Here is a 24,113-nt window from a genome sequence, read left to right as displayed (position 1 = left end):
CAAATCCCCAGGAAAACTGTAATGTACAGAAACATCGAACAGAAATGCAGAAACCCTGTGGTGATGTGATGAGGTGAATCTCAATGCTTTTGATGATGTATGTGGAGGTGCAGTTGTGGCTCCAATGAAAGGAGACATGTTGAATTTGGATCACTGGGTTTCTTGTTTTATTGATGACATTCATTCTCTCTGTATGAGATTCCTGTGAGTGATGCAGCAGATTAAGAGGTGGATTGATTCAGGTAGGACACCACTGAAGGCCCCGGGGTGAAAACCAGTGTATACAGTGTCCAACAGGAAATATTATTATTCTCACATCCACAAGTTTTGTTGAAACCTTCACCAGTTTCTATAAATGAATCACTGACAAACACACAGATTAATGCTCTTAGATTTATTAATTCATTAAATCAGGATTAAGGGCAACTAACCCACAAACACAACTACACAATTTTCAGCCCATTCAGTCCACAAAGTTTTGCAAAATGATTTAGAAGTGAGAGAGAGAGAGAGAGAGAGAGAGAGAGAGAGAGAGAGAGAGAGAGAGAGAGAGAGCGCAAGAGAGGTATGCAGTAATGAACACTGTACTAATGTGTGATGTAAGTAATGGATCGTGTTTGTGAAGTTGATTCTGGAATGTTCTCCATCAGCGGTAGAAGATGAGCACCGCCGCCTCGGTCACCTGCTTACTGGCGCTCCATCCAACTCCAGTGCCGTAACCGTCCCAGTCAAATCCTGTGAAATCTACACACTGTCTCGGAGACGCTTCAGGAAAATGACCACCTCCTCCAACACAGCACTACACACACACACACACACACACACACACACACACACACACACACACACACACACACACACACACACACACACACACACAGTGTTTTAGCGTAATCTAGTACTAGGGCTAACATTTTAATGCATCTCTAACTTACTAACCTACTTACTGATCTATTGATTAACATGTGTAATGTTGTATTTGTGATTGCAACATTGAAATTGGGACAGAATAAAGACCTCCAAGAGGTACGAAATAAAGCCTTTCCAAAGAGAAGGCTTTATTTCAGAAGTGCCCTGGTGCAGAAGGAATATAAATAAATCCGTATATGTGGATAAACAGAATTGATTTTATTCTCACGTGTTCATTGTGGCAGCCTGTGGGTTTGACTCCTGAGCAGATCGCCATTGCTGCACCTTCTGTGTTGATGGCTCGGAATGTGATGGATCCGGGTTGAGTTTGTGCTGGAGAGACGTTCAGATATTTGTTTAAATCATTTACATACTCAGTGTAGAACAATCTGATTTACTCATTTCATTAGTAATATAAATATTTCATCAGATCACAAAACAGCCCTCACGTCCTCTACCCTCCATCCATGTGGCAGAAGTTTGTGAATGGAGGACTGAACTGAAGGAAGTGAGAGGTGAAGTTCGCTCACATGGCCACGATTTGTATTAAAGAGTGTGTGCTCTGCCAGAGGGAGTGATGAGAAGATAAATGGCAGGAGCAGATCCTCTGAGAGGAAAGAGAGAGAAAACCATGCTGTGAACTATCCAAGCAGATGGCTCAAGCATGGTGACCAGATCTGATGGGTCAGTCCATCTCTGTGTGGACTTATGAACGTCAACAATGCAGATCTCCAAGACTTCAATGTCTCATAAGCCTTTTCCACTCTCTTAGGATTACACCAATTTGTCATGCTTCTGTTTGGATTGTTCGGATCGCCAGCAATATTTCAACGTCTAATGGACCACATAGTGCATATGTTGTTGCCTATTTAGATTACAATCATTTACAGTAACGACTGGCAGCAGCACCTACGGCACTCAGAAAATTACAATGAAAATCTTACAACGAACACAAAGAAATGTTCAGTTGGGCCAAAATATCTGGGCTTCCACATGGAGCCAAGTGAAAAAGAAACTGCCAGTGAAGTCATCTGCCTCGCCCTTCCTCTTTCCTGGGCCAGAAAGATCACCACATTGAGCTACACCATTTAATACACAATGAAAGTATGTGTTCTACTCCACCTCCGATGTTGGGTCCGTACAGGTTATGGTTGGAAGTGGCGTCTCCGAGATCGCACACCAGAGGGACAGAGGGGCCGTGGTTAGCAGGACAGGTTCCTACACCAAACTTCACTGGTAATAACTGAAAACAGGAGAAACGTGAGTGTAAACCTTATAGGAGCATTTCATCATCAAAAGATAAATGTGAGATGATGTTATAAGACAGTAGATCAGAGCTTTTGCTAGAAGGTTTTGTGTCACCTTGAAGAGATTGTAGAGGTTTCCTCTATAGCTATTGAGGAATTTGGTCTGAGTGTGGTAGCGCAGGAATGATTTCACTTTCCAGTGATCCACTCTCTCGTTTTTGGGAACGTGCCACACCGCCACGTCCTCCGCTGTGATGTCATAATACCAAGGATTCTGTGGGGTAAAGTACAAAGATGAAGAAGAGAAAAAAGAAGATTTACCTCATCATGTGGGAACTTATTTTGATCTGAACCTTGAAGTCGTCGCTGGTCGCATCTTCTGCAGTGCCGAATGTGACGGTGTTACTCCACGATCCGTCTCCATCAGGTACATTTGGACTTCCACCCTGCTGACTGGACCAGCGATCACCTTCACATCAGAGTTACACAAATGTTACAGGAGGAACATCACAGTAACGTTACAGGAACATCAGAGGAGGATTAGAGGAGCTTTAGAGTTTATGAGAATACACACATAAAGCTGGAGCACTGACCGGTGGTGCATTTCCCGTACATGTTGTTCTCATGAACGCTGGCCACCAGAGTCCATCCTCCTCCTGCAGTCGTCATGTCACAGTACGTCTGATACACCACACCGCTCGCCGTGCTCAGGTAATAAAGACCATCTGCAACAACATGCATCAGAAATCAACACAGTCTTCCACACTGTAGTGCTGAGGGACGCTCTGAAACTCTTCTTCACTCAGACGTGTAGTGATGTGATGAAAGAACACACACCTGTATTGAAATCATATCTTTGTTTCAGCTCTTTGCAGCTCCTCAGAGTGGAATATTCCAGTTCTGAAGAAAGAAATGTGAGGTTACTACACAATTTATTATTTTTTTTTTTTATTTAATTTTTATTAATAAAAATATAAACTGAGGAAATTCACCATCAGCACTTTATACAGTATAGATAGATACATAGATAGATATTTAGTGTATGTATTTATACAGTGGGGCAAAAAAGTATTTAGTCAGCCACCAACTGTGCAAGTTCTCCACTTAAAAAGATGAGAGAGGCCTCTAATTTTCATCATCGGTACACTTCAACTCTGAACCCAGCCATTATGGATGCACAAGCCAGTGCACTCTTAGTGCGGTCCCAAGCCCGGGTAAATGGGGAGGGTTGCGTTAAGAAGGGCATCCAGCGTAAAATATGTGCCAAATCAAATATGCGGATCACAAATGAGAATTTCATACCGGATCGGTCGAGGCCCGGGTTAACAACGACTGCCACGGGTATCGTTAGCCGACAGGGTACCGGTGGAAATTGGGCTACTGTTGGCGGAAGGAGGAGAAGGAGAGGAAGAAGACGTCTACAGAGACGGCAGGGAAACGAGCAGTGCAGGAAAGTGGAGGTTTGGGTTGGTACTTTAAATGTTGGTACTATGACGGGTAAAGGGAGAGAGGTAGCTGATATGATGGAGAGGAGAAAGGTAGATATGCTGTGTGTTCAGGAGACCAAGTGGAAAGGGAGTAAGGCCAGGAACATTGGAGGTGGATTTAAACTGTTTTATCATGGTGTGGATGGAAAGAGAAATGGTGTAGGGGTGATTCTGAAGGAAGAGTACAGTAAGAGTGTAGTGGAGGTGAAGAGAGTTTCTGATAGGGTGATGATCGTGAAGGTGGAAGTTGAAGGGATGATGATAAATGTCATCAGTGCCTATGCTCCACAAGTTGGCTGTGAGATGGAGGAGAAGGAAAGATTCTGGAGTGAGTTAGATGAAGTGGTAGATGGTGAAGGAAAGAACGATTGGTGATTGGGGCAGACTTTAATGGGCATGTAGGTAAAGGGAACAGAGGTGATGAGGAGGTGATGGGTAGGTATGGTTTTAAGGAGAGGAATGTGGAAGGGCAGATGGTGGTAGATTTTGCTAAAAGGATGGAAATGGCAGTGGTGAACACTTATTTTAAGAAGAAGGAGGATCATAGGGTGACGTATAAGAGTGGAGGAAAGTGCACACAGGTGGACTATGTGCTATGCAGTAGATGCAACCTGAAGGAGATTGGAGACTGTAAGGTGTTGGCACGGGACAGTGTAGCTAGACAGCATCGGATGGTGGTCTGTAGGATGGTTTTGGAGGCGAAGAAGAAGAGGAGGAGAGTGAGGACTGAAAGAAGAATAAGATGGAGGAAGACTGTAGTGTCAGGTTCAGAGAAGAGGTCAGACAGGAGCTCAGAGGAGGAAAAGAGGAAGACCAAGGAGGAGGTTTATGGATGTGGTGAGGGAAACCATGCAGGTAGTTGGTGTGAAATAGGCAAATGTAGAGGACAGAGGGGTATGGAGACGGATGATCCCCAGTGGAGACATCTAATGAGAGCAGCTGATAGAAGAAGAAGAATTCTCTTTGGAGAAGAAGAATTTTCTTTGGATGTGACATCTGCTAAAACTGCCTTCTACAAGGACAAGCTTGAGGCCTCTGCACAAGATCCTCGTACGCTCCACAACATCTTCTCTTTACTACTCAAACCCCCTGCCACACCTGCTCCATCCTTCCTGACTGCTAATGACTTTGCCTCCTTCTATGATGAAAAGATTAAGAAAATCTGCCAGACATTCACTTCCTCCCCAACATTGGCTACACAACACAGCCAGCAATCTATTAAATCTCTGTCAAGGTTCTCAACCTTAACAGAAGATGAGATACTGCAAGTCATCCAATCTTGCAATCCCACCACCTGTCCTCTGGATCCAATCCCTTCAACTATGCTTCAGACCATCACACAAGATCTCCTGCCCTTCATCTCCACAATCATCAATGGGTCATTAACATCTGGCTATGTACCAACTACCTTCAAGCAAGCAAGTGTCATTCCCTCATCTTGAAGAAACCTGCTCTGGATCCATCAGACATCAACAACTACAGACCGGTATCACTTCTCTCCTTTCTTTCTAAATTTCAACTGTCTGTCTGTCACTCTCATAGAACAACCTCCATGATCCGAACCAGTCTGGGTTCAAAGCGGCACATTCCACAGAGACGCCCTTTTGGCTGTTTCTGAGAAACTGCATGCTGCTCGGTCAGCCAAGCTGTCATCTGTACTTATCCTCCTGGACCTTTCAGCAGCATTTGACACAGTCAACCACGAGACTCTTTTGTCTGCCCTTAAGAGCCTCGGTATACGCGGAACAGCATGGGAATGGTTTGCTTCCTACCTGGAAGGTTGCTCATACCAGGTAACATGGAGGGGATCCACATCTGCCCCATGCAGACTTAACACTGGTGTCCCACAAGGCTCGGTAATTGGTCCCCTTCTTTTCCCCCTCTATACCCACTCCATTGGTGAAGTCATATCCTCACATGGGTTTTCTTGCCACTGCTATGCAGATGACAGTCAATTAATCTTTTCTTTCCCTCCATTAGATACCACAGCTTCCGCTCGGATCTCAGCATGCTTGACAGACATATCTTCATGGATGAGTGCTCACCAACTAAAACTCAACCCCAGCAAAACAGAACTGCTGGTGAGCCCAGGTGATTAATCTCCAGGTCAAGATCTTCAAATAACACTTCATGACTCTCTGCTCTCCCCTTTAGCCACTGCTCGCAACCTTGGGGTATCTATAGACAATCAACTGTCCTTCTTCCCACATGTGCTAATGTGGCTCGCTCCTGTCGATTTCTTCTCTACAACTTCCGAAGGATTCAACAATTTCTCTCCACACAGGCTGCCCAGGTTCTTGTTCAGTCTCTTGTCATTTCAAGACTGGACTACTGCAGCTCTCTGCTGGCAGGTCTTCCCCTGAACGCTATTTGTCCACTGCAAATGATCCAAAACGCAGCTGCACGACTTGTGTTCAATCAGCCCAAGTTTTCCCACACCACCCCACTGCTCCCTTCACTGGCTTCCAGTAGCTGCACGTATCAGATTCAAAACACTGATGATGCCTACAAGACCAAAAATGGACCAGCACCATCTTACCTCAGAGACCTCATCACACCTCACACTGCACCATGCTGTCTGAGATCCTCCAGCACTGCTCTACTGGTACCACCTTCTCTCAGAATGAGAGGTAAGTACACTTCAAGGCTCTTCTCTGTTCTGGCACCGTGGTGGTGGAATGAACTTCCCCTAGATGTCCGTACAGCAGAGTCCCTGATTATCTTCAAGCGACGACTGAAGACCTTAATCTTCCTGAAACACTTAAATTAGCACTTTCCAAGTTTGTAGAATTCAAGAGTTATATTTATATGAAGTGTGTAATTTGGTGTACAGTGTAGATTTATTCATTACTAGAGACTCAAAGCACTTTAGTACGTCGCTCTGGATAAGGGCGTCTGATAAATGCTGTAAATGTAAATGTAACCCAGTTAAAAACATGAAGCAATAAGTGATGCTTTTAGTATCATTTAATAAGAGTATATGAATAGTGTGATTTAAAAAAGGGTTTAAATTAATTTAATAAGTTATGTTTAAAAATGATTGTATGTTTATTGTTTTAAGTAAAAGATAAAGTATTTCTGAAAACTGTCTAAACCAGCATTGATGGAGTTAATAACGTTCGGCAGTAGAGTCAGGTGTGGAGTTTTGGAGGATAGAGAGAAAAAGGGGAGGAGAGTGGAGCAGCAGAGTGAGGTGATACAGAGATTTTCTGAGTTAAAATGCAGAATTATTAGGGCACAAATCAAGATGTAACTTGTTTCTGATGATTGTTTGCACGACAACCAGATGAGAAGAGTGACAAGGTGCATATTGAGAAACGGGAAGAACTTCTACACGAAGTTCAAAGACTGTTTACTTTTGTGCTATTGCTAATGCTAACGCTGAGTTACCTGTGAGGTATATGCTGGAGTCAGTTCATTACAAGTGAATGACATTTTCTAGTTAAAGTTTGACTCTCAGTTGAACAGTTTGAGGAGTTTATCTACTGTTTTCGATCTGAAGACAGAGAGAGGACTCATACAGAGCTTAAAGCAACCAGGATTTTACTCGTGAGTTTTACCAAAAACGTGGTGTTCAAAAGAAGATTGAGTTCGTGTTCTTATGCTGATCGGATGATGAGACTGCGCCCGTGACTGTTGGTGAAAGGCTGAGACAGAAACTTTATCTCAAGGTATCTTTGATTTTGTTTCCTCGCTGACGAGTGAAGCGGCCATTAAGGTTTGGGCCACTACGAACACAAGCAACGCATCAGGCCTGCTACGGTATTTTAGTTTTATAATACATTGGGTTGCCGGCTTTAGATTGCATTAAGGTGTGTTGTGGGCCCACAAAAAAGTCTGGTTTAAGTGATAGGTGTATATTGAGGTTTTCTGAATGAATCCATTTGAGGGTTAATAGAGTTTAACTTGAATTCTGTGCATTTATACGGTACAGTATTGATATTGTTTACATTGTTGTGTTAAAAAGAGAGACAATTCAATTACAGTATTTTCATAAAAAAGAAAAGAACATTTTATGTTGAAGGTTTAAAAAGAACAATTATATTTTATTTAAATTTGTTTATTTCCTTTAAGATAATAACTTTTTGAGTAAATAACTAAGAGATTTTCTAATACTTTGTGTTGTGTTATTTTCTTATTTACCTGGAAAGAGGTTATTATTTTATTTGGGGAGAGATCTACCTAGGCACACGGTTAAAATCTTTATTAATACTATAACTGAAGAAAGGTGAATTCATAGTTAGGTAAGTAAAACATTTCATGTGTGTATTTTAAAAGAGAAATCCAAGATAATATTTAAAATTGAGTTAATAAGGGTTAAGACATTTAATTAATACATTAACAGAACCCAAAAGCCTTGCCTTAGTTAATATGACTACTGAGGGGAGCGCTACATAAATGTGAATGTAAGAAGAAGACACACATATATATGAAGAAACACTACAACATGCTCACATGTAAAACATTACCTTCACAAGAGCCGTCACTTTCTGTTACAGATGTCATTCAGATCATCTCTTTTTAATCAGATACTATCAGAAAGTTCTATAAAGTCCTGATAATACAGGATTAATAATCCTGTAGGTTTTAATAATAAAAGTATAATAGATGTATTCCGTGTTATTAGTGTGATAATCTTAAAGTATAAATATTTTAATAAATAATTAGAAAAATTAGCAGAACACAAAGCAGGTTCAGAGAGATCAGTGTCGCTCACCAGAAGGTCCTGAGCTTCTCAGATCTTCAGCTGTTGAACAGACAGGAGTTGGACACAGTGGTGTAGCATTGAGTCCTGAGGTAAAGTTCAGCAGGGTTTTATAGTGTGTGTGGTGAGAGAGAAAAAGAGAGAGAGAGAGAGAGAGAGAGAGAGAGAGAGAGAGAGAGAGAGAGAGAGTTTGTAAACATGTTCGGTTTTTTTTGGGCTTTGTGTTGAATGCTTTGGTATCATGAACTGAGAATGTTGTAGTAGAAAGTTTTTTCATCAAACCTTCAGCTTATTACTTACCAGAAAATGGATATTTTCTGTTGCTCCAGTTTTCATAAATCTGTATTTAGGTTTTCTTATCAGCACTCTGTTGTCTTTGAGAATGTGTTTCTGTTGATTATTTTACTAGCATTTAATCCATGTTGTAAAGACAAGGTCTGTGGTGTAGTGACTGGAGACTAGAAGAGAACAGAGCAGGGGGGTATTCCAGAAAGCAGGTTATGTGACATACCTGGGTATGTTTAAGGGTAAGTTCGTGGATAACCTCAACTTTCGGTTCCAAAAACGGAGGTAACTTTCTGGGTATGTATGTAACCATAGCAACTGACTCTCTGAAGAGTCTGCTCGGGAGCAGGTTATGTTTCAGTGTAACTTCGGCGTGCCCTTTTGATGAGGATCCTGTGGACGTAGAAGCACAAATTATACGAGGTTTTGTTCGTCGGGAGAGGGTTATAAGACCGCGTATTGATGTGTTTGCATACCCTAATGAATATTTAAAAGAGTGTTATCAAAAGATTCGTTAGTTTATTTATCACGTCTTTTAAAACCGCATATCGCAAATGTGACACACCGTGTGGGCGATTCAGAGCATGTGGGAAAGGCAACTGTGTGTAGAGCCGTTCGTACAGTATGTCTGGCACATATATATATATATTTAATATTTAGTCATATTATTTATATCTATACATGTATTCATTATGCGCACACACACTTTATACTTCCATTACATTCTGTTTCAGGGTTTCCAAATGTAATTGGGTGCATTGATGGCACTCACATTCCTATTAAAGCTCCACCAATAAATGAGGGAGACTGTGTTAATAGGAAATCTATTCATAGCATCAATGTGCAGGTAACAACTTAATTTTTTTCCTTCTTAAAATCATTAAAGTCATTACTTTTTCCACTAACTAGGTAATATGTGAGGCAACCCAAATCACTACCAATGTCGAGGCAAAATGGCCAGGATCTGTGCATGATGCCAGAATTTTCCGCGAGTCATCATTATGCCAGACATTTCAGCAGGGTATGTTTTACTTTATACAATTGTTTTTTTTTTTTCCTTTTTACTATATTTGTGCTGTACACTTCAATCATTACAGGACAGTACAATGTTTACTTGCTGGGGGACAGAGGATACCCTTGTCTGCCCTATTTAATGACACCCTACCCTGAACCTGAGCCTGGACCACAGACACGGTTTAACCTGGCTCACAGCCGAACACGGGCCAAGCTGGAGATGATTATAGGGATCCTCAAATCTCGGTTTCAGTGTCTGCGTATGCTCCGGGTTAGTCCAGAGAGGGCATGTGACATTATAGTGGCTTGTGTTGTGCTTCACAATATTGCCACTATAAGAGGAGAGAGCCACCCTCCTTGTATTGAGGAAGATGGCCCACAGGAACACCTACAGATTTTAGAGGCCAACAGAGACGGAAGTCTTTTGAGAGACAGGATCTGTCAAAATTACTTTTATAAATTTTTTTTTATATTGCTTTACACATCTCTCTTGCTTTAGCCGATGCAGCTGTATTGCTTCTTTTTAATATTATTGGCTTAAACTCCTCATAAGAGTGCATTAAAACCTCCAACTCCGCCTCTGTGAACTCCGCCTCTGTGAACTCCGCCTCTCTGAACTACGCCTCTGTGAACTCCGCCTCTCTGAACTACGCCTCTGTGAACTCCGCCTCTCTGAACTCCGCTTCTGTGAACTCCGCCACTCTCTTTTTTCCGCTTTGAGTTTCCATGGTGACTTGTGAAATCGGCGATCCATTGAAAATGTCTTTATGTATGCACCGTGCACGCGCATTACCTCTGGGTAACCAGTTGGAGGTTGATTAAACTAACTCTTCTCAGGTGTTTTGGAACCGACATGCTCATGGTATGCCTGTTTGGGGTAAATCAACCCAGAGGTTATGATTTATCAAATGGTAAGTTAACCAAGCTTTCTGGAATACCCCCCAGATACAACACAGAGACAGCAGGAACAGCAGCAGCAGCAGAAACCTCATGGATCTTTAGGCTGTTCATGTGGGGAACATTTTCAGCAGCACCTCGTGGGGTGATTTTTGGGTGTTTATTGTGAGGTAAGTGTTGATTATGGTGAGAGTTTGGGAATTGCTCCACACACATTCATCCTTAAACATTAACACCATTAAACAGGTGCCCATGTCCAGATCAACCTTCAACTACATAATTTAAACAACAGAGAATATGAGCCGTAAAGTTCTTACTCAAGAGCAAAGCTGCGATTTAAAATCATGACCACCTTTTCAGAAGTGCCACAGCTCAGACCCTCACTACCATTTCTCACTTGGTTAAAATGTGGATTTTGATCAGAAGGTCATGAGTTTAAAACAGGCTACTCGGCAGTTCAGAGAGCTTCCTGAGTTCTAAAAAGCTCTCAGTGTTGCTGTTATTTCTTAGCTTCATGTTTCTTCAAACTGAAAATCCGAGAAACAATCAAAGCTTCTCCAAACACTGGATATTTACCCAAATCATTTACACTGGAAATGATTAAAGCCCTAATTATAAAGGTCAATATCAAACATCTTTATTTCCAAGATAATAGAAAAGTTTGTAGCACAGCAGGTCTACTCACACCTACATAGCATTCAGCAAATGTTTCAGTCAGAATTTAAGCCTCGTTTAAACCTCAATTGCTTGATCTTAGTGCTGTCAGGATTTTGAACTGGTGTTATTTTCACGTTTAGCCACAAGAAGTCCAATTTTTCCTTCATGTTGTTCTCCCCTGCCAGTTAGTTAAGTATCATCACCTGGGGTAATTAAACCACCACCTGTGCCCCAGTTTCTTTCATTGGTTTTTGCTGTTGCATTTCCAGCACTTTGTGTATTGTTCTGTCTTCAGCCTTGATTTGAGACAAACTTTTATAAGTTTTTGCTCTTGTTTCTATTTGAGAATCTGTGTGCTCTAAAGGAGCCTTTTAAAAGAATTTTTTTATTTCCTTTTTTTCCACTTTCCCCTTTTCATTGTTTTGACAAGTTTTTGCCATCATGGACTAAAATTATTTAGTTCAGTTTTATTTGTTTAGTACTTTGGACTGGATTTTGTAAAAAAATTTCTTTATAAGTTTATCTTTAATGAGTGAGCCAGCGGTGACTTTGTTGAAGGAAATTGCCATTATCTGAGGTACCAACAAATAGCCTGCACCTTTTGATTAAAGTAGATGTGGTGGATCATAACAGACCAAAGTTCACTCAGATACTGTGGCACAAGAACATTTTGTGCTTTACTCGTCAGTTTATAATTGGGAGCCAGTGTAGACTGAATACTACAATAATACTGACTGAATAAATTAATTTGACTATACAGTAAAAAAGTAAATAAATTGTGTGTGTGTGTGTATGTATGTATGTATGTATGTATGTATGTATAAACACATACATTAATTAAACAGGAGGGATGGATGTATGTGTGTGTGACAGAAGTACAGATTAAAGTGACCCAGTATGATTGTAATTGTCATTAAAGTGACCATGTGCTGATATAAATATAAAAGTGAAAAGGTATAAAGTGTTGCTGTGCTCGTCCAGTCCAGAGTTAGAGCGGCTCGGTCCAGAGTTAAAGTTCCACTAGTGCAAGTACTGCAAATAATAGTGAATAATAGTAAATAATAGTTGTGCAAAGAGGGAAGTGAGACATAGAGTAAAGTCCAGGTTCTAGTTGCTGGGTGTTTCCTGGTTTCAACTCTGAATGGCCTGCGGGAAGAAGCTCCTCCTCATTCTCTTTGTGTTTGATTAAGGAGCCGAATCGCTTCCCTGAATGCATCAAAGAAAAGAGTCCATTGTTTGGATGCATGGTGCTGTTCCTGAACCAGGAAGTGATGCTACCCATCAGGACGCTCTCAATGGTGCAGGTGTAGAAAGTCTTTAGCACCTGAGAGGGAAGTTTAAAGTCGCTTAGGGGCCTCAGATGATACAGACTGATACAGACCAAGTCTGGAAAAAATATGTAAAGATGGGCAGAGCTTCAGCAATCTGTGAAATACTGTCTATAAACTGTGCAACAATAAAAAAAAAATGTTTCTCAAATTACAAAAGTTGAATATCTCAGAACATAATATCATCAAGATTCAAAGAATCTGGAGAAATCTCTGTGCACAAGGGACACGGGTGAAATTCAATATTGGATGATTGGGTGATCCAAGATGGCGCCGGTGAGGTCGGCTGCCGTCATGACTGCTCCGGCAACGTTTTCTCTACTTTTTGTTTATTTTATACTTTTATTTAATTAGTTACAGTTCCATCTACACAAGATGGACATCATTAGATATGACAGAGACCCTCATATCTATCTGTGTACAATCCACTCATTTTTCGCCGTTTTTAAACCCGGACCCATGCTGGCCGAGCGAGATCCTGAAGGGAGAACAAAGGACGCGACCTGTATCGGCGTCCACGAGGGAAACGAGCCAGCGTCAGGAACAGGATGAGGGCACGCACACACCGTGCTCCCTTACCTAGTATCCTGTTAGCCAACGTCCAGTCACTGGAGAAAAAGCTCAACGACCTCAGGGCAAGGGTCAAGTTCCAGAGAGACATTCGGAACTGCAACCTTCTCTGCTTCACCAAGACATGGCTGAACCCAGTGGTACCGGACCATGCCATCCAGCCGGCCGAGTTTTTCTCGGTTTACCGCATGGACAGAACACTGGATTCGGGGAAGTCAAGAGGAGGTGGAGTGTGTCTGATGGTGAACAACCACTGGTGCGACAGCGCGAGCATCGTTCCTCTTTCATGCTCCTGCACACCAAACCTGGAACTACTGACCATCAAATGTCGGCCCTTTTATTTACCTCGGGAATTCAGTTCGGTCATAGTCAGTGCCGTTTATATTCCACCTCAAGCGGACATGGACACTGCAGTATGGGACTTACACAAAACATTAACTCTTCACCAAACACAGCATCGGGACGCTGCGCTAATTGAGGTAGGAGATTTCAAACTACCAAACTTTTATCAGCACATCACCTGCACCACCAGGGGCAAAAGGACACTGGACCACTGTTACACACTATTCAAGAACAGCTACAAGGCACAATCAAGTCCAACGTTTGGGAAATTGGACCATGCCGCCATCTTCCTCATGCCTGTTTACAAACAAAGGCTGAAACACGAAGCTTCGGTTCAGAGGGAGGTCGCGCGCTGGACTGACCAATCGGTGGCCGCTCTGCAGGACGCTTTGGATGACGCAGACTGGGACATGTTCAGGCGCAACTCTGATGACGTCAACATGTTTACGGAAGCGGTTGTGGGATTCAACGGGAAACTAGAGGATGATACGGTGCAAAAAACCACCATCAGAACGTTTCCCAACCAGAAGCCGTGGGTGGATAAAACCATCCGCAACGCTCTAAGATCCAAACAGCGTGGACCAGATGAAATCACGGGTCGGGTTCTGAAAGCCTGCGCTGACCAGCTACCACTGGTGTTCACTGAAATATTTAACCTCTCACTGGAACAGTCTGTTGTCCCCTCATGTTTTAAACAGTCCACCATTGTTCCTGTCCTAAAGAAGCCCCAGCCTGCCCGCCTTAAGGACTATCGCCCTGTAGCCTTGACCTCAGTAGTGATGAAGTGCTTCGAGAGACTTCATCACTGCATCACTACCAGACACACTGGACACACTACAGTTTGCGTACCGTCAGAACCGTTCTACTGAGGACGCCATTGCTCATCTCCTCCACACCACGATGAGCCACCTGGACCAAAGAAATGGGAATTATACAAAGATGCTGTTTGTTGACTACAGTTCAGCCTTTAACACCATAATTCCTTCCACACTCACCTGTAAGTTGGAGGTTCTGGGACCATTGTGTCAATGGATCTCTAACTTCCTGACTGACAGACCACAAGCCATACGGGTGGGAAAACACCTCATCCACCCTCACCCTCAGCACTGGAGCTCCCCAGGGTTGTGTTCTGAGCCCCCTGCTGTACTCGCTGTACACATACGACTTTGTGGCCACTTCCAACTCTACCACCATCATCAAGTTTGCTGACGACACTGTTGTGGTTGGCCTGATCTCCAACAATGACGAGACGGACTACCTACAGGAGGTTAAAAACCTGGAGAGATGGTGCCAGGAGAACAACCTTCTCCTGAATGTCAGCAAGACTAAGGAGTTGATCGTGGACTTCAGCAGGAAGCAGTAGTGGTCATACCAACCGCTAAACATCAGCGGGACTCCAGTGGAGATTGTGGACAGTTTCCGGTACCTTGGTGTTAACATCACACAGGATCTGTCTTGGTCCTGTCATACCAAAACCCTGGTGAAGAAGGCCCGGTAGCGTCTGTACCATCTGAGACGCTTAAACTTCCCTCTCAGGTGCTAAAGACTTTCTGACGGGTAGCATCACTTCCTGGTTCGGGAACAGCTGAATGTACCATCCACACCGAGCTTCCTGACCTGCAGGACATCTGCAAATATTTTTTTTTTCTTTCTTTTTCGCACTACAACCCTTTAAACCATGGACAGTCACTTTACTGTAGACTTGCACAGCACAGTGCACTTTATACCACACCATACCGCACACGTTCACTTTAAGGACAATCACATCAACCACCTTATGTGATTACTGTTTACTGTATTATAAGCATACCCTGTATCATAAACATACCCTGTATATACAATTCTTCCTATATTTCCTATATATATATCTTTAACTTTATCTTTTATATCTTTTTCTATTTTACACAGTTTATTGTTTTTATTCATCTGCCTTCTTTTTCCCTTGTTTTATTTCTTCCCCCCATCCTATTCCCTAATGCCGGACAGTCGTACAAAGCATTTCACTGCATGTCGTACTCTGTATGTATGTGACAAATAAAATTTGATTTGATTTGATTTGATTGGATGATCAGGCAGCCCTGCATTTGAACCAGTCATGATTCTGTAATGGAGAATCACTGCATGGGATCATTAACACCTCCAGAAATCATTACGTCATCATCACAGTTTGCCATGTCATCCATAAATCTCTATCATGCAAAGAAGAAGGCATACGTGAACATGATCCACTAACACCTCCCTCCTCGCTGAGCCAAAGCTCATTTAAAATGTACTGAAGTAAAGTGGAAAACTGTTCTGTGGTCAGACGAATAGAAAGTTTAATTACTGTTTGGAAACCATGGACACCACGTCCTCTGGACTAAAGAGGAGCGGGAACATCTGACTGATTATCAGCACTCAGTTCTAGAAGCTGCATCTCTGATGGTGTGGCGGTGCATTAGTGCATGTGGATGGGCAGCTTTTACATCTGGAAATGTTCCATCAATGCTGAAAGCTTTATACAGGTTTTAGAACAACTGCTTCCATCCAGAACTGTTGAGCAGATAGAATTCTCTATCAGACACGTATGGGACAACATTCCTCTCCCAAACTTCAGCAACTGGTCCTCTCATTTCCTAGATGTACAGTTAATGGAGAGAAATAGTGATGCTACACACTGGGAAACGTGGCCCTGTTCCAAATTTTTTGAGACGTGTTGCAGCCATCAGATTCGAATACATTTCCTCAGTTCCTCAGTTTAAACATTTGATATGTTTTTTGTTTTATTGTGTATGTATATGTGTGTGTGTGTGTGTGTGTGTGTGTGTTATACTTTTTAAAATGTTCTCTCCTATGCTCTCCTGGTCTCACTGCTTACTTCAGTGCAGCCACTTTCTTCAGAACATGTATTAGATGCCAATCAACATCACTGTAGGCAAATTCGCCTCAAAGACAACAGACTGTTCATAAGAACACCTTCAGGGTGATTTATAATTTGTAAACATGTATGAAGATTAAATGTAAATATTTCTTACTACAACATTAACAACTTCACAGATCATGACTATGGGATCTTAATATGTTGTTGTTGTCACATGATACCAATAATCACTATAAATATGTCAACTTGCATGCAATAAAAACCCTGCTGAACTTTACCTCAGTACCACACGCTTCGCTGCTGCATTCACCTCCTGGTCAGTATTGAACAACTGAAGCTCTGAGAAGCTCAGGACAGTACGTAGAGCAGCGTTCAGTGACAGATCGATAAATGAGAATAATTATCTGAATGATTTGTGACAGAAAGTGGCAGCTGTGTTTCTGACTTTACGCCTGCGAGCATGTCAGGGTGTTTCTTATTTACATATGTGTGTGTCATTTTTAGATTTTCATTAGAGAAGATGAACTGGATCATTCTGCTAGTGGCCTTCGCATCCATAAACCTCCCTGTAGCTCAGCAACAAGGTTCAGATCAAAATAAGTTCCCACATGATGAGGAAAATCTTCTTCTTCCTCTTCTTCATCTTTGTACTTTACCCCACAGAATCCTGGGTATTATGACATCACAGCGGAGGACATGGCGGTGTGGCACGTTCCCAATAACGAGAGAGTGGATCACTGGAAAGTGAAATCATTCCTGCGCTACCACACTCAGACCAAATTCCTCAATAGCTACAGAGCAGGGGTGGGCAATACATTTTTACAAGGGGCCACATGAGAAACCTGAATTGTGTCAGAGGGCCACACCAACGATAATAAATTTCTTTCTTGAAAATTCTTGGCCGAAACTGAAAACCAAAAATGAGGAAACCAAGGCCGAAAACTGAAACACAGAAAGAAAAGATTGTCAATTATTAGAACCATTGCATTTCTGGCTATGAGTGTGTACTCACCTCACTAAAATCAATGCATTGCAATTCAAAGAATAAATCAATTACAAAAGATTTTATTATTATAAATTATTGTTATTTATTTGTTACCATTCATAGTATTGACAGACAGACAGTGGTCAACTATTATTAGTAACAGTCTGTTATATGAAAATAATTGATCGCCGAACATTTGCAAGCCCATTATAAATAAATAATATTTGTTATGTGGCGATGAACAGAGGCGAAAGCCAGAGTAGAGACCACTAAATGTTTACTGAACAGAGTCATTCACAAAAACACACATGCACACACACACACACACACACACACACACACACACACACACACACACACACGGCAGTCCATAGAAACCCAGAGAGAGAGGGAGAGAAATATCCGTGGTACGCCCTGGAGGGGCGAGGTCCACACAGTCCAGGAACCAACGCACGGAAAGGAAAAGGGGTAATCCGGGGTGGAAGTCCGGTACGGAAAGAAAGTATAGGAATACGCAATGTTAACAGACACGAATAAATCCAAACCAACATATACAAACAATAACGGACAAGGAGTGTGGGTGAATGAGGGGTTTATATAGGAGCTGGGGATGAATGGGTGAATGAGGGGTTTATATAGGAGCTGGGGATGAATGGGTGAATGAGGGGTTTATATAGGAGCTGGGGATGAATGGGTGAATGAGGGGTTTGTATAGGAGCTGGGGATGAATGGGTGAATGAGGGGTTTATATAGGAGCTGGGGATGAATGGGTGAATGAGGGGTTTGTATAGGAGCTGGGGATGAATGGGTGAATGAGGGGTTTGTATAGGAGCTGGGGATGAATGGGTGAATGAGGGGTTTGTATAGGAGCTGGGGATGAATGGGTGAATGAGGGGTTTGTATAGGAGCTGGGGATGAATGGGTGAATGAGGGGTTTATACAGGAGCTGGGGGTGAATGGGTGAATGAGGGGTTTATACAGGAGCTGGGGATGAATGGGTGAATGAGGGGTTTGTATAGGAGCTGGGGATGAATGGGTGAATGAGGGGTTTGTATAGGAGCTGGGGATGAATGGGTGAATGAGGGGTTTATACAGGAGCTGGGGATGAATGGGTGAATGAGGGGTTTATATAGGAGCTGGGGATGAATAGGGGGTTTATATAGGAGCTGGGGATGAATGGGTGAATGAGGGGTTTGTATAGGAGCTGGGGATGAATGGGTGAATGAGGGGTTTGTATAGGAGCTGGGGATGAATGGGTGAATGAGGGGTTTGTATAGGAGCTGGGGATGAATGGGTGAATGAGGGGTTTGTATAGGAGCTGGGGATGAATGGGTGAATGAGGGGTTTATATAGGACCTGGGGATGAATGGGTGAATGAGGGGTTTGTATAGGAGCTGGGGATGAATAGGGGGTTTATATAGGAGCTGGGGATGAATGAGGGGTTTATATAGGAGCTGGGGATGAATGGGTGAATGAGGGGATTATATAGGAGCTAGGGATGAATGGGTGAATGAGGGGTTTATATAGGAGCTGGGGATGAATGGGTGAATGAGGGGTTTGTATAGGAGCTGGGGATGAATGGGTGAATGAGGGGTTTGTATAGGAGCTGGGGATGAATAGGGGGTTTATATAGGAGCTGGGGATGAATAGGGGGTTTATATAGGAGCTGGGGATGAATGGGTGAATGAGGGGTTTATATAGGAGCTGGGGATGAATGGGTGAATGGGGTGTTTATATAGGACCTGGGGATGAATGGGTGAATGGGGGGTTTATATAGGACCTGGGGATGAATGGGTGAATGAGTCCCAGGTGTGCGCAATGAAGCCGTGGGCTTCAGAGAACGCGGAGGCAATGGCATCCGCCGAAGGGGGCGTGGCAGGTGGATTTCTGACAATATTAAATTATAAAAATGATTATTTTTGGGATCTACAGAGAATGTTTTAAAGTTCAACCCGTCGATCCTGATGAATTCCATAATTTTTTTGTGTTATGACTTTTGCCTTGACATCATCACTGGAAAACTTAGAATGGCAATCGGGATGTTTGGATTTCAGGTGATAAATTAAACCCGATGTGGAGAAAGTCTTTGCAGATACACCCCCTCTTAAAATTTCAGCATTGCATGTTTTGCAAATCGCTATCTGTGGGTCTTTCTCCAAGATATTCGAGATATTGTTTCGGTTATTTGGGTATTACGGGCGAAAATCTTCGGTGGCCGAATTTTCGGCGCATCCCTATAATATATGATTGGCCTCACGCAGGCCGGACAGGGACGTACAAAGGGCCGGATGTGTAGTTTGCCCAGGTCTGGCATAGGATCACGGGGTGACGTATGAGAGTGGAGGAAGGTGCACACAGGTGGATTATGTTCTATGTAGGAGATGCAACCTGAAGGAGATTGGAGACTGTAAGGTGTTGGCGGGGGACAGTGTAGCTAGACAGCATCGGATGGTGGTCTGTAGGATGGTTTTGGAGGTGAAAAAGAAGAGGAGGAAAGTAAGGACTGAAAGAAGAATAAGATGGTGGAAACTGAAGGAGGAAGAGTGTAGTGTGAGATTCAGTGAAGAGGTCAGACAGGGGCTCGGTGGTGGTGAAGAGGTGCTGGATGATTGTGGAACTACTGCAGGAGTGATGAGGGAGACAGTTAGAAAGGTTCTTGGTGTAACATCTGGAAATAGAAAGGAAGACAAGGAGACGTGGTGGTGGAATGAGGAAGTGCAGGAGAGCAGAAGGAGAAAGAGATTGGCAAAACAGAAGTGGGATCGACAGAGTGGTGAGAAAAGTAGGCAGGAGTACAAGGAGATGCGGCAGCAGGTTAAAAGGGATGTGGCGAAAGCCAAGGAAAAGGCATATGAGGAGCTGTAGGAGAAGTTGGACACTGAGGAAGGAGAAAAGGATTTGTAGTGATTGTCCAGGCAGAGGGACCGAGCTGGAAAGGATGTACTGCAAGTTAGAGCAATAAAGGATGGAGATGGAAATGTGTTGACTAGTGAGGAGAGTGTGTTGAGAAGATGGAGGGAGGATTTTGAGCAGCTGATGAATGAGGAAAATCAGAGAGAGAGAAGGTTGGATCAATAAAACACCCTGAATCTCAGTAAATAATTACCTCACAGAAATATTACATATATGAATAGAAAACTCTAAATGTCTTCTTTTAAATAAAACAATTCACAATAACCACAAATATTCTGATTCTGAAAACCGTATCAAGTTCTGAGATGCCGTTTCTCCGGTTTCACCTCATTACCCGTCCGTGTGGAAACATAGCAAAGGTTCCGTTTGGTGTCCTGATGATTTACATCATTTAAAACACCATCATTACATTAAAACCTTTACAGGAGTATTTATTCTTTATGCTCCATGTTGAGTTCAGTTTCACTAATAAAAAAAGGTACATTTGCATAAAGCATCAATATTTCTCCATGCGCATGTTTAATTAGAGTATTAAAACATGAAGGATTAATTTAAGGTTCATTTACAACGGATACAAATGTGTGATTTAGTTGTGAATAATCACAAGTTACCTCATGACAATCATGTGATTTAATGTAATTCAATATTTGTATTGATTAACTGCCCTGATATATAAACAAATAAACAGAAATATTTTCAGCTGCAGAACAAAATGTAAAAGAATCAGTTTTAGAAGGATGAACCATTAAAGAATGATATTGTGTTTAGGATGAGCAGTGTTCTGTCGATGAGGCATGAGAGGTGTTCATTCTGTATCTTCTAATCTCTTAGAGAACATGGAAGAGACCTCGCTGAAGAATTCAATATGATCTTAATTTCACTAAAGCAGATGTATGAAATCAGATGATATTATCAGTATAAACACACAGAGTTTCTCATTGTCTTTAGTTATTTTACTATTAAACATTTGTAATATTATGTTGCAGGATAATGAAGAACAAAGAGGAACTGAACATCTCACCATGGCTGTGTTTGTAAACAGGAAAAGAGCTTCTCCCAGTGATGGTCCAGGGACACTGGAATCGTTCTCCAGGGGATGGAAGTTATTCTTGTTCATTATCCAGATATTTGAAGTATGTGTGATGCTTCAACGTTGTCAAACAGAAACCAGTCACTAAACTGCGTTCTGTCGTTTCCTGTCCTGTGTAGAAAGCAGGGTTTGTTTGTTTGTTTGTTTTTAAACATTTCATTAATTTAGTTATCAGTTTAACAACTTTGTGTATTTTGAACTTATTGTGTCTAAAAAGAGAAAGACATAGCCAAAAGTATTGGCACAGTTGCTTTTTCCAGCCATATGTGGTTCTTCCCCAAACCCTGAGCACAAACTTGGAGACACACAATTGTGTAGGACGTCTATGGACGAGGCATGAAATCGTCCCCTGACTTCAGCCATATATTATATACATTATAGTGTAGATCAGCTCTAATGCACCAGTTCTGTTGATCAGGAGTAGAGATGTTTATATACGAGGCAGTAATTACATTTGTATGATCTTTATTGAATTTGTAAATGCATTCTGTAAATCTGTGTGTTTTTATTTATAATAAATCAAACAAATTTAATAAACTAAATAAGATAGTTTTAATGAATGAACTCAATAATATCAATAAGTTTATGAACTTAATCATGTTATAATTACAAAATAATATATTTCAGTAATATTCATCAGCACAGTGGTTCTGTTTTCGACAGTAAACACAATATTTTGGTAGAAATTGTATGTATAGTTTGTGGTATTTATAGTGACACATTGGAAATGGGAGCTCAGTTGACTCAGTTCTTATAGTCAGTTTAATCCAGAACATTGCTTGTGATCTGTTGCCACGGTTTTATGAGCAGTTTTGGGGTATTTATGATTTATTATGGTGCAGCAGTGGTGCAGAAACTCATCTGAAATCCGAACTCATCACATTTCACTGAAGATCCACTGAAAGGAAACGACGTGAATCCTGGGCAGGTTTAAGAGACACTTCAGCATCAGGATTATTACAGTGTGAACTGTGTTTGTCCAGAGACCCATCCAGCAGCGTGTGAACATGTCCTGCTCCTCCTCCAGCCAACAGATCTGTGAGAAGAGACGACGTGACTCGGGGCTGCTCAGGCTGCTGGGCTTTACTCTTACACGCCTCAGTTCAAGAATGTTTGGATTATTAATATAAATTCATCTCTATGAGGTCGTGTTTTATAGAAGATCGTTTTTATTCTACTTAAAAACATCACACTTCTGTAAAGACCTGGGCTGGAGCGAAGATAATCTCTCAACACTTTCTGAAGAAATGAAACAATATGCTGCTTAAGACAAGATAAAAAAACTTAATTTGGTTATCAAATGTTGAAATCAGACCTCTGGAGTTGTTTATATTTATCTCCGTTATTATATACTTCTCTATTTCACTGTATTTGAGCAGAACCTCAGATGATTGAACTGGTCTGTAGCTCGCAGTTCACAAATGTTTGATCAGCATGAGTCAAGGTCTGGAGAAGGCAAGACCTGGAAATGCAAACAAATGAGTATAAGTGTACAGAAGAACTCCAGCAGCACAGATCACTTCAGCTCATCTATCAGGGGGTTTCTCTGGTTGTGTCCTGCTGATTTTAGACCCATAATTTTACCTTAGTTTCACTTCCTGCTCCACATCTCCTACAGTCTCCAATCTCCTTCAGGTCGATCTCCTACATAGAACATAGTCCACCTGTGTGCAGCTTCATCCACTCTTATACATCACTCATCATTTTTATTAGACTAGAATATTACACTAGTCTTTCAGCCTGGGGTTACAAGTGTGTGTGTGTGTGTGTGTGTGTGTGTGTGTGTGAGTGTTTGTGTGTGTGAGTGTATGTGTGTGTTTGTGTGTGAGTGTGTTTGTTTGTGTGTGTGAGTGTATGTGTGTGTGAGTGTATGTGTGTGTTTGTGTGTGAGTGTGTTTGTGTGTGTGAGTGTATATGTGTGTTTGTGTGTGAGTGTGTTTGTGTGTGTGAGTGTATGTGTGTGAGTGTGTTTGTTTGTGTGTGTGAGTGTATGTGTGTGTGAGTGTGTTTGAGTGTATGTGTGTGAGTGTGTTTGTGTGTGAACAGCCCTGTGGTGTAATCCCGTACCCCGCCTGTAGGGGCAGCAGTGCGGCTCTGCCGTGAGCGGAAACAGAGAGAGAGAGAACACCGGAAGTAGAATCAGCGGTTGTGTGGAGAAGATGGCGGACAGCAGGGAGAAAGCGCTCCAGGACTACAGGAAGAAATTACTGGAACATAAAGAGATCGACGGCCGGCTGAAGGAGTGTGAGTGATACCGCTTTATATTACTGACAGGAGCCGATACGGAGTGTGTGTGTGTGTATGTGTTTATTCAGGGAGATGGAGGAAATGAGCGGAGAACTGCAACGCGCTGTGTCATCATTCATACACATACAGTGAGGAAAATAAGTATTTGAACACCCTGCTATTTTTGTAAGTTCTCCACTTAGAAATCATGGAGGGGTCTGAAATTGTCATCGTAGGTGCATGTCCACTGTGAGAGACATAATCTAAAAAAAAAATCCAGAAATCACAATGTATGATTTTTTTAACTATTTATTTGTATGATACAGCTGCAAATAAGTATTTGAACACCTGAGAAAGTCAATGTTAATATTTTGTACAGTAGCCTTTGTTTGCAATTACAGAGGTCAAACGTTTCCTGTAGTTTTTCACCAGGTTTGCACACACTGCAGGAGGGATTTTGGCCCACTCCTCCACACAGATCTTCTCTAGATCAGTCAGGTTTCTGGCCTGTCGCTGAGAAACACGGAGTTTAAGCTCCCTCCAAAGATTCTCTATTGGGTTTAGGTCTGGAGACTGGCTAGGCCACGCCAGAACCTTG

General features: G+C 42.1%; 3 protein-coding genes across 5 annotated transcripts in view; 2 read left to right on the top strand and 1 right to left on the bottom strand.

The window, feature by feature from the left end:
* Positions 1-510: 510 nt before the first annotated feature.
* LOC310737965 (intelectin-like) lies at positions 511-3,072 on the bottom strand. The gene is made up of 7 exons (XM_083562777.1): positions 2,994-3,072; positions 2,750-2,881; positions 2,510-2,625; positions 2,272-2,430; positions 2,032-2,152; positions 1,139-1,242; positions 511-799 (listed from the first exon to the last, which is right to left on the bottom strand). Exons 2-7 carry the CDS (start codon positions 2,823-2,825, stop codon positions 647-649), a joined length of 729 nt encoding a protein of 242 aa, XP_083418903.1. The 5' UTR covers positions 2,826-2,881; positions 2,994-3,072; the 3' UTR covers positions 511-646.
* Positions 3,073-3,622: 550 nt separating this feature from the next.
* LOC310737933 (uncharacterized protein) overlaps positions 3,623-24,113 on the top strand; it is a 184,000-nt gene continuing 163,509 nt past the window's right edge. The window contains exons 1-2 of one of the 3 annotated variants that reach the window (XM_083562722.1): positions 3,623-5,436; positions 5,624-5,834. In XM_083562722.1, the coding sequence (XP_083418848.1) occupies positions 4,075-5,085 (1,011 nt within the window). In that variant the 5' untranslated portion in view covers positions 3,623-4,074 and the 3' untranslated portion in view covers positions 5,086-5,436; positions 5,624-5,834. Of the gene's footprint in view, positions 5,500-5,623; positions 5,835-24,113 lie in introns of those variants that run through there. The other 2 variants (XM_083562721.1, XM_083562720.1) reach the window with 2 other exon arrangements.
* psmc6 (proteasome 26S subunit, ATPase 6) overlaps positions 23,374-24,113 on the top strand; it is a 52,001-nt gene continuing 51,261 nt past the window's right edge. The window contains exon 1 of the mRNA XM_083562735.1: positions 23,374-23,533. Within this exon, the coding sequence (XP_083418861.1) occupies positions 23,449-23,533 (85 nt within the window). The 5' untranslated portion in view covers positions 23,374-23,448. The remainder of the gene's footprint in view (positions 23,534-24,113) is intronic.

The sequence above is a fragment of the Silurus aristotelis genome (genome assembly GCF_946808225.1).
Source record: "Silurus aristotelis genome assembly, chromosome: 15".
NCBI lineage: Eukaryota > Metazoa > Chordata > Actinopteri > Siluriformes > Siluridae > Silurus > Silurus aristotelis.
Note: the sequence above shows the minus strand (reverse complement) of the source record. Positions and strands in the feature narration are given on the sequence as shown.